General features: G+C 44.2%; 1 protein-coding gene across 1 annotated transcript in view; it reads right to left on the minus strand.

Annotated features, from left to right (window-relative positions):
* Dtd1 (D-tyrosyl-tRNA deacylase 1) overlaps positions 1-11572 on the minus strand; it is a 179725-nt gene that overhangs the window by 166809 nt on the left and 1344 nt on the right. The window contains exon 2 of the mRNA XM_005365501.2: positions 8549-8639. Within this exon, the coding sequence (XP_005365558.1) occupies positions 8549-8639 (91 nt within the window). The remainder of the gene's footprint in view (positions 1-8548; positions 8640-11572) is intronic.

Genomic DNA, 11572 nt, shown 5'->3' on the forward strand with positions numbered 1-11572 from the left:
GCCACCACTGCCCGGCTTTCTCCACTGGTTTTGATCACACAAACAAGCCTCCCCCTCATCCACCTCAACCCACAGTCCCTTCTTTTCTTGCCTATCCTCCCTGGTGTCCCTATCTCCCACCTCAGCACACGCTACCCACCCAGTCAGGGGAGGCAGTCCCTGACTAGGACCCTGAAGAGAATTACAATACTGCAGGAGGTGTCCTTGCTAGGGATCAATTTGTAACTTGCCTCCTAGATGGTCTTCAAAGGTTACCCTTAAAGCGGTAAATGAAAAAATTCCAAGAGGTCATCCAGGATAAACATGATAATCCATCTCAATTCCTAGACCAACCCGCAAAGATCCCCTTGTAATATACCAGTCTGGATCCAGAGACCCCTAGTGGAAAACAACTCCTTAGGACCTACTTCTTCTCCCAGAGTTTCCCTGACATTAGGGCCAAACTTACATGTCCAGAGAAAGAACCTCTGACTCCACAGGCAGAAGTCTTAGCAATGCCTTTAAGGTGTATCATGGGAGAGATAAAAAGCCTGAAAACAAAAATACCTGATGCTGGTGAAGGCCTTTTGACTGGCCATCTGCCCAGGCTCCCTGGCCTCCCAAAGACCAAAAACCTCAGGGTCCCTCTTTTAAATGTGGACTGGAAGGTCATTGGGCCTGGGCCTGTCTGAACTCTCATAAACCACCTGGCTATGTCCAAGGTGCCATCAAGGAGAGCATTGGGGTGTTGACTGCCCCCATGCTCCTCAAGGCATGAAGACATCAAGCCCAGACCACCCCCAGCTGATTTGGTCATGGACTACTGATAGGGCCTTTGCTCTTTGACCTGGTCACTGCTCTCTGTCCAGGAGCCTCAGGTTGACATCACAGTACCAGAGCAGTCTCTCTCCCTCTCCTTCTGGACACTGAGGGCTCCTGTTTATTTCCAATGGAGTTTTAGGGATCTACCTCTCCTTCTCATTTCTCTATTGTCAAGTTAGGGTAATGGTTTTACCAACCTCATCAAACATATCACCCGGGCTCTCCCCATAGCTTCAGGGGACTTAAGCCTCTTATCTATGACCTCTAAGAAAGAAACTTTAGCACCCTACTTTTTCCCCATACTAGCAATTAAAATACCCAATAAAACCTACTGCTTGGTTCAGGATCTTGACCTAACAACTCAGCAGTGGTTCCCTCTTCCCTGCAGCACCCGACGCCTGGACTCTCCTCTCTACCATCCCCCCAGAGACCTCCCGTTTCTCTGTCCTAGACTTGAAGGATGCCTTCTTTTCCACACCTCTAGATCCCTAGTAACAAAGTATCTTTGCTTTTACCTGGAGTGAGCTAGAAACTCATCTTTCCACCCAACTCTCCTGGATGGTCCTACCCCAGGGGTTCTGGAACATGTTATAAGCCACAGATTATATAATAATCTTTTACTTTATACTCAGCCATCTTTTCTTTTCTTTTCTTTTCTTTCCTTTTCTTTTCTTTTGGTTTTTTGAGACAGGGTTTCTCTGTGGTTTTGGAGCCTGTCCTAGAACTAGCTCTTGTAGACCAGGCTGGTCTCGAACTCACAGAGATCCGCCTGCCTCTGCCTCCCAAGTGCTGGGATTAAAGGCGTGTGCCACCACAGCCCGGCCTCAGCCATCTTTTCATGAGGTAAACCCATCAGGATCAAAAATTCCAGTGGAGGATTAAGCCAAGATGCAAGGTGTATTGAAATTATCGCCTTATGAATGAACTGGCTGTTTCTTGCTGTAGACTTGTCTTGTAGTTTATCTGTTGACAGAAGTTTCTGTCCTGCCCTCTCCCACAATCATTCAGTGCCAAAGAAACACACAGTAGCTCAGGCTTTCTTATTAACTAACTCTTACATCTTACCCTAACCCATAATTCTAGTCTGTGTTAGCCACGTGGCTTGGTACCTTTTATCAGTGAGGCATTCTCATCTTGCAGACTCTGCAGCTAGGTGACCACAGCAAGACTGAGCTTTTCCTCTTCCCAGAATTCAGTTCTGGTTGCCCCACCTATACTTCCTGCTGGGCTACTGGCCAATCGGCATTTTATTAAACCAATAAAAGTGACAAATTTTTACAGAGTACAAGACCATTGTCCCACAGCATCTATCCCCATCTGTTACAAGCTTGGGATTTATTTCCCACAGTTCAGCACTATTTGATCATTTATTGGGAACAATTTCCCCTATTCATTTGAGATATATTTAAAACATTTCCTAGCTAGAGTCACCCAGTCAAAAAACCCGTTTCCCACTACCAGGTTTTTGTTCCTTTCTCCAATGTAAATGTAGAGATCCGCCTTCCTGCAATTATCTTTATTAGCAGGCATTTGGTCAGTGTTAAGTGTCCAGGCAAAAGTACTTCATTTAAGACATACCTAGGCATCCAAAGACATAAAATTACTACATGTCTAAAAGCGGTGATTCATAGTCACTAGATGGATAGAAAATGAGCATGCCCTGCTTTTATCGCACTTACAGAGAAAAAAAAATAGCCTAAATTAACCCCGGCACTGAAAGATTCTCAAACTTCTTGCATTTACCTTCATCTGCGTTTATTTAACCCAAGATTTTAGCTTAGAGATTTACTGCTCTGTCTACCCTGAGAAGATAACAAGATAAAGGTAATCAGCCCATTTGCTCATCCTCAGAGGAAAAGTAAACTTTCCTACAGACCCGCTAAAAACCTGCACTGCCAAGTCAGGTTCCATTTCTTGCGCAAATTAAGCTCAAATCCTTTCCTTTCTTTGCTCTACTACCTTAAAGCAGTAGGTGCTAAAAAGCTTCTCTTAGCAGGGAACCAGCAAAGTAAAAGTGCGACTAGCAGACCAAAAGTTACCCTTATTCCTCTGTTTACGCAGACTGCCTAGTTACCACTCACGGCATACCCTGCCTGTTGAAAAAGGCCTGAGAGGCTTGGAAGCAATGCATGGAGAAAAGAAAGTTTTTACCTTAATCATGAAATCTACTGATCAATAGAAGTTTAGCTTAATACTTAAAGAACGTAGATAAGCACATGATTTCTCCCTTTTAGCCTCCATTGTTGACCCCACCCAGGAATCTTCACTAACCACACCACTCCTAGCTGGTGCCATAAATGCTAACTGACAGCTATTGCTCTGTGTATAAATCTGTCTGCCTTGGTGACCCTGAGGAACTCGAGCCTCACACTGCATTGCCAAAAGAATCACTGTTGTAATTCTTACTATACCACGCAGCCACTGCTGTCAGCCAGAGTGGGACAGAACCAGTACATTGCAGGAATCCTAACAGGTACCCCCCAAGAACTCGGGCTAGAACAATGAAGAGACATGTATAGAAAGAAACACGTGAGCAGATTTTTTTTCTTTAACCCTCAGATTTTAGTCCCTTCCTTCACTTATTGTAGCGTCTTTTTCCCCTGAGTGAAAGCTTTAGAGGCAGACCGTTAAAGTTTTCAGTAGGAACATCCCACATCTATTTGGCCGGGCTCTGATCTTCATCGTTGTACTCCACCCCTGCAAATTAGCCAGGCTGACGCCTCTACCTTTACTAAACTTTCTGTTCAGCAGGGGAAGGGGAAACAGGGTCTTATCATCTAAGGCCCAGCTGTCCACTCCTCAGGTTACTTATCTGGGATTAGCTATTCCAACTCACAAGGCCATTAGCCTAGATAGCAAATAATTCAGTTACTCACAGTCCCCACCACCAAGGATGAAATTCTGTCCTTCCTGGAGATGGCCAGTTTCTTCCTCTTGGATTCCTCCGTCTCTCTTCAGGACTGCCCACGGTACATACGAAGTGGATTCCTCCGTCTCTCTTCAGGACTGCCCACTGTACATACGAAGTGGATTCCTCCGTCTCTCTTCAGGACTGCCCACTATACATACGAAGTGGATTCCTCCGTCTCTCTTCAGGACTGCCCACTATACATACGAAGTGGATTCCTCCGTCTCTCTTCAGGACTGCCCACTATACGTACGAAGTGGATTCCTCCGTCTCTCTTCAGGACTGCCCACTGTACATACGAAGTGGATTCCTCCATCTCTCTTCAGGACTGCCCACTATACGATGGCCCTCGGTCCCTTGCACCAACTCTTGCACTCATTACTAAACCACTTCAGAAGCTTGAGCAGGCCCTCCTCCAGGCTCTGGCCTGCTATCTTCAGGACTTAACTAGCTCCTTCTCTCCCCAGGTTACAGGAAAGAAAGGATATGCCCTCAGGGTTCTGGGTCACTAACTAGAACTTTCCTGTTGCATACTTATCAAAAAATTAGAGCATGCTGTCCGAGGAACAGCACCTTACCTGTGTGCTCTGGCCACAGCCAATCTTCCTCACTTGAATGAGAAAGGTTAATCTTCGGGTCACCCACCACAGTCTTCTCTTTTTACCGCTGCCCCATATTCTAACACAGGGGGCTCTGAACACTACCTCCGTCTAGAGTTCTCTCTTCAGGTAGTAGCAACGGCAAAGGTTGCTACACTTGCTTTCCATTCAACATTTCAAACTGACTCAAGTTGCTGATTTGACTCACTTAAGGGTGTATGGATCACTTGTTTCTGCTGACTTCTGCCACTCACCATATTTGATTCCAAATTCTAGAGCCTACCTCTTCAGCTGTTTCTTCCTCCACCTACTCTCTCCATCCGTCTCTCCTCTCCTACTCAGTAAGTGTCCTCTCTCTGGAGCCTTCTACACCCTCCTGGGCTCCACCCTATGACATTTACCCCTCTTCCTCTTTGGAACCCTCCCTGTTTCCTTGTCTTCTCCACCTAGGAATTGTCTATTATACCCTGAAGCTTCCTTAGCCCTTCTGTGCCTGTGACCTTGTCCCTCCCGCCTCTCAGCTCCTTCCTAGAAGTCTCCCAGCTTCTCTGGCTTCTCTATGCCCTCCTGGGCTTTTCTCTTGCCTCTCAGCTCCCACTTGGAGCTTACAGAAACTCCCTCCAGTGGAGTTCATTTGCAACCCCTCCTCTCTTCCTCCATGGACTCTGATTTTATTGAAGCCTCGCTGTTACTACAAACAGCTTGACTCAGTACATTTGATGGCTTAAATTGGCATGCTCAATTTTCAATGGCGGCAACTTCTGCCAATGCACAAATGATCTAAAAATCTTTTATATGTAAACTCGTTCTCCCCTCCTCTATTTCTTCCTATCTACACCTGTCCAGAGTAGCTCTTACATATGGAGACCCCCACCTCTCACAGAGCAGGGAAATTGCTCTATATCAGACTGTCAAAGGCTGATTCAGTTGCCAAAGAAGATACTTGTCCCTATAACACCTAAATGAATGTCTAAAACACCTGCCCTTATTGATCCTATAGGAGACATGATGCATATTCAGGAAGGCATTCTACCTTTTATGCAAAATAACCATCTTTTATATTCTAATTAATGACCCATGGCACCCCTGATGGGAGACAGGGTTCTTGGTGACCTTTACTATTGCATTTAGCACAGCTGTCCATCAGACACAATCAAACGCTCTCTCAGCCCCTAGGTATAGACAGGGTAGAAGAAGTGGTCCAAAGTTCCTCAAGAGTCCTGACATTCCTAATATCACCCCTTTCAGATGACACTGATTGCACCTCCCTCTCACACCACCTCTTGTTTCAGACCTTAAGCTCTGCTTTGCTGACAGCTTTGGAGATGCTAGTTGTGTCCCTCCCAGTCACACTCATGACCACCATTTGTGCCCTCGCCCGTTATCTTATTAGAGTCTCTCATCTCGCTGCTTGTTAATCGCTCTGAGTCAAACATCACTAACAGCCGTTATTTCTCCCACTTCTCTCTCTTCGGTTTCACAGACTGCTTTAACTCCTCAGGGACACACTTTGTGGGCACTCTGGACTCTGCAAACTGAAATAATACCATAACCCTTAGTACTACCTACCACCCAGCCCCAATGCCCAAACATTCACAATATCCCAATTCTCTATGGCACTCAAGTTTATCGCTGCCTACCTGCTGAGTGATCTGGGACTGTGCCTTGGAGTCCCTTTTTCCAAAACTAGGAGCTGTACCAGTGAAGAACCCTTGCCAATTCCCATCCCAGGGTTTATAGCAGTGTGGCATGACACAGGAGAGGTTCGGATCATATCCCCTAGCAGTGCTGGCTATGGCAGCTGGTGTCACCACTGGAACGACAGGACTGACTGCCTCCCTAGCTATTTACCATCGGTTTTCCTCAGTTCATCCGGGATCTCCATTGGGTGGCTTAGACCAACCTTACCCTCCAGGACTGCATAGACTCACTGCCGGCTGTAGTGTTACAAAACTGGTGGGGCTAAGATTCACTAGCAGCAGAGAGAGGCAATCTTTGTCCTCGGGGAGGAGTGTTGCTTCTAGTGAACCAGTCATGTATAGTGAAAGACAAGATCTGACAACTCCAGGTACAAGAACTAACTTGATGCCTCTGGGCAGTAGATTATTGACAGACCAATGTGGATCGATACTGTCTTCTTAACTCCCTCTCCTCCTTTCCATCTTACTAGCCACACCCTGCCTTATAAACTTCTTGTCGAGATTTCAACAACAGATTCAAAAGATTTCTAACCAGACTTTTAATCAGTTGCTATTACAGGTTTACCAAATCCTAGCTGCAGAGCCAGAGGCCAGCAACTCCCTGATGGTGAAGATCAAGTTCACCCATAGGACTTAGACACTCCTCTTCAACAGGAAGAAGTCTAATGATAACATGGCCCCCTTCCAGTAACCTGACTGTTTATCAATAATAAACAAAAGAGAGGGAGATGTAAGCAGCCCCTCTGAGCCACACCAGTGGCCAGGCACCTTCCCCTGAGGCCCTCCAAGTGCCAGGTTCCACCCACAGAACATTCCAACTGCCCTAACAGCTGGTCCCAGTCCCCACTCTACAGACTAAAAAGCCCAAGCTCTGGTGTTACTGAATATTTGTATGTACTCTGTGAAGATGTGTCTATATTTTTGACTCACCTAACTAAGGCACCAGACTGGTTTAATAAAGAGCTGAATGGCCAATAGCTAGGCAGGGGAGAAGAGACAGGACTTCTGAGGAGAGATAGGAACTCTGGGGTGAAGGAGGTGAGATTTTGCCAGCAGATACAGAGAAAGAGATCACCATAAAATTTGCAGGCAAATGGATAGAACTAGAAAAAAAAATATCCTGAGTGAGGTAACCCAGACCCAGAAATATAAACATGGTATGTGTTCACTTATAAGTGGATGTTAGCTGTAAAATAAGGGATAATCACACTACAGTACACAGACCCAGAGATGCTAAGTAAGGGGAGGGCTCAAAAGGAGACTAAAAGATCTCTCTGGGAAGGAGAAATAGAATAGATTTTGTGGATTGACTGGGGTGGGTAGGGATGGGAAAAGGAGGAATGGGGGGTTTGGGTGAGAAAGGACCGAAATTATGGGGCACGTGGGGGGCAAGGTAGAAACCTACTTTGGAAACTCTCAAGACTCTACTTGGGTGACCCTAGCTAAGAGTCCTAGTAATAAAGAATGCATAGCCTGAACTAGCCATCTTCTGTAGCCAGGCAAGGCTTCCAGTGGCAGGATTGGGACACCAACCCAGCCATAAAACCAACTGCTGTGGATTAACTCATCTGTACATTGTATAAATTAGGCTATGATTGGTTTAATAAAGAAGTTGGTTGGCCAATAATTAGACAGAATAAGGTTAAGCAGGAAAACCATACTAAGGACACTGGGAAGAAGAACGGTAAGGTCAAAGGAGTGACCAACAAGACATGGAGAAGAAATAGGAGGTGCAAGATGAAAGACAGGTAATGCCACATAGGAGAATATAGATTAATTGAAATGGGTTACTTTAAGTTGTAAGAGCTAGTTAGTAATAAGCCTGAGCTATCAGCTAAGTATTTATAATTAATATTGAGTCTCCATGTTGGTTATTTGGGAACTGGTTGGCATGAAAGAAAAGTTGGCCTACAACCTACAGTTTATTCTGCCTGCATGGGGTAAAGGTGGAGAAGAACTTGTGGGAGTGGCCAACCAACTGGTCCAACTTGAGACCAATGCACAAGAGGAAGCCCATGCCTGACACTGTCTGGAGGACCAGGAGCTAGACGTGGGATAGCTCAGAGACCTAGGATAGAACCAAACACAACAGACAAAAAAAAAAAGTCAGTGAAATGATTCCTAATGATACTCTGTTATACTTCTAGACCAGATCCTAGCATAATCATCATCAGGGAAGCTTCATCCAGTAACTTATGGGAATAGGTGTAAAAACTCATAGTCAAACATTAGGTAGCTTCGGGAATCCTGTGAAAAAGGGGGAGGAAGAATTGTAGGATTAATAGAAATGGGTTAAATTAATATGTAAGCATTAGCCAATCAGAAGCTAGAGCAAATGGACCAAGCAGTGGTTTAATTAATACAGTTTCTGTGTGATTATACTGGGGCTAAGCAGCCAGAAACCAACAAGTGGGCTCCTTACTACACTCCACCAAGAAAATATTACAATTTGTATTATAAGCACAAAATATTACAGGAGTGGCCAGCATGGCCAGCACATAGCCCTTGACTTAGCAATGACTTAGAAATCCAAATCTTACATGTGCTCCAGTTCCTTCTGTGAATCTTCCACGGAAATACCCAGCAGCACACAGATGCCCCGTCCAATGGCACTTATCTGCTCTCCTCCAACTACCAGGAACCAAAAGGGAGAAAAGAGGAAATAAGGCATCATGACACGATTTCAGTCATGCTATAGCCATTCTTAACATCACACATCCTTCTTACAAGTTCTTCAGTTAAAGTGAGTGAGTACATGAGCCAATAACTCCTATCCACTCTGGTTTCTTATCTGGAACCAATGAGAGCTGGGAGGTGAATAATCAATCATTAGGAAGGAATTTAGCACCGGATCTTTTTTTAATAATTTATTTATTTTTATTGATCTGCTTTGGTGTTTTGCCTGCATGAATCTCTGTGTGAGGGTATTATATCTTGGAATTACAAGTTGTTAGCTGCCATGTGGGTGCTGGGAATTGAACCCAGGTCCTCCAGAAGAGCTGTCAGTGCTCTTAACCGCTGAGCCATGTCTCCAGCCCTAGTACCGGATCTTATCTGCAACTTTGGGTACAATGCCTAGGACATTCCACAGTCTCCATATATGCATCTGAGAAGCAGAGCAGTGATTCCCTCCCCTAAGAGACTCCAGCTCAGCAAGACTAAGTCTCTGAAAGGAGATCCCGGCTTTTCTTATAAATCAGCAACTCTAGTAACTCAAACCACAGATGGTACAGAATGGGAAATGTCCATGGCCTAAAAACAAACATGTTTTCCAGCTTACTGCAAAGGCAAATTTATTATCCATAAACACCATGACTTATGTGTTAAGCATCACTCCAGAAACTGCCGTCATCTCCCAGTGTGTGACCAATGTGGCATTCTAAGCCAAGGACCGCTAAATCTTTTTGAATCGTGCACTTTGTCCATAAAATAGAAAAGAAAAACAAAACAAAACTCTAAGAACACCATGCTAATATCTGTGTATGTATTTATAGCTAAGTGTACTCCCTACTACCTTTAGCCAATATCTCAAATATTGGCACAGTATTTAGACTAGCATTCATCATTATGATGGTGAAATAATACCCGTATTTTAAGTGGCAACCTTGATCATTGTCTCCATTTTGCCCAATCTCATTATATGACTGTGGTTTTGTTTTGTTTTTTTCATTTTGTACTGACCTAATGTTCCAGTCAGGAATAGAAGAATGAACTCTGCCGTGTGTGTGTGTGTGTGTGTGTGTGTGTGTGTGTTGCTTCTGCAATAAAATCTGCAAATATCCCTAACAAGGGAGCACAGACTAAACCCCACCTCCTTAACTCTGACTTATAATCACATATGGATCACATATCCAAAGGCAAGTGTCACAAGATAAAAAAAAAAAAAACCATTGGCAACAATAGGTTTCTGAATGTGCAAACACCAAAACTTAATGCAAAACCAAACATCTAATTTGTCTAAAGTGCTCCTCGCTGTGCTCATTCAGGCTGCACCATCATCATGCCCCTTTAATGCAGCCTTGGGTCTGAACACACAACATGCACACATGCCACACAACAGCACTACCTGACTTGAGACTATCACATGTACCAGCTGTACTGTTTTTGGAGTACTCACCCAGTTCTATGCTCTCACAGAAACATCATGGCTTATAGAAAAGAACGACTTCTAATATTTCCTACTATTATTTTTCAGCAATGAGTTTCAAAGTAATGAGGCATGCAAGCCTAGGGAACAGCTTAACAAACTGGGACTCCATTTAGTTTGGACTTTGCACACACTCCTCTCTGAGCAATGCACCTAGCAACCTGTTAGCACCAGCCTAGGATCCCACCTGCACAGACTGCATGTATACCAGCTTTACTTTTTAACTGGAGCGATTAACTTATATCATTACAATTGATTGATTTTTTTTATATTTATTTATGTGACACAGCACAAGTTGTCAGAGGACAATTTGTTGTTTTTTTTGGTTTTTTTTTTTTTTTTTTTTTTTTTTTTTTTTTTTTTTTTTTTTTGGTTTTTTCGAGACAGGGTTTCTCTGTGGCTTTGGAGCCTATCCTAGAACTAGCTCTGTAGACCAGGCTGGTCTCGAACTCACAGAGATCCGCCTGCCTCTGCCTCCCGAGTGCTGGGATTAAAGGCGTGCGCCACCGTCGCCCGGCTCAGAGGACAATTTGTAGGAGTTGGTTCTCCGGGTCCTCAGACTTGGTGGCAAACGTTTTTAATTACATAGGCCCTGTATAATTGCTTCAAACAATGGAAACATACTGCTTGATAATGCCCCGTTACTACTCAAGATAAACTGGAAAACATCTGGAAACTACGGGCAATGGATTCATCCACTCTAGAAACCAACTGTTACTCAGGCCATCACTAACTCTTATCCCGAACTGTCTCATTAGCTTAAGCTTAGGTGTGATAAAAGGGCTCCCCAGGGAAATTCTAAGAGTGTTAGACATGTCATGCAAGTACCAGTCCAGAGTCTTGCACATGCTAGACCAGCACCCCCCAGATCTTGGTTTTACAGGACAGGGTTTCATTCTGTTGCTCAGTCTGGCCTTCAACTCACTAGGAAGCCCATGCTGGACTCAAACTAGAGACTCCTACCTCTGTCCCCAGAGTGCTGGGATGTACATGTGCCACCATCTACAACCAAAAATACATTTTCCAGCAAGATGGAGGGCTTGAGGGACCAAAGTTCAAAATTTTAAATATGTTGATGATGCCCACATAAAGTAGACAAATTCTCCCCTAAAGAGCAAAAGAATCTTTCATCAATGAATTTTCGTAGTTTTCATGTCCTTGAAGAGTTACTGAAATGTTATTAAAGTTCCATAAACTCTGGTCTTATTCTACTCCTATTAATCCAGGACGACTTCCAAACTCAAAGGTAATGAGGAAGCTTGCAAAAGGTGGACTCTAGGGTCTACACATGTGGTTGAGATCCTGGGGGGGGGGGTGTCTTGGGTGTGGATTACACTTTGTATTCTCAAGACGTGTATTTGTTATAAAATAACTTGAAGAAAAATATATCTCTATTACTTGACCTGAAACTTGGGGG

The sequence above is a fragment of the Microtus ochrogaster genome, unplaced genomic scaffold (assembly GCF_000317375.1).
Source record: "Microtus ochrogaster isolate Prairie Vole_2 unplaced genomic scaffold, MicOch1.0 UNK3, whole genome shotgun sequence".
Lineage (NCBI taxonomy): Eukaryota > Metazoa > Chordata > Mammalia > Rodentia > Cricetidae > Microtus > Microtus ochrogaster.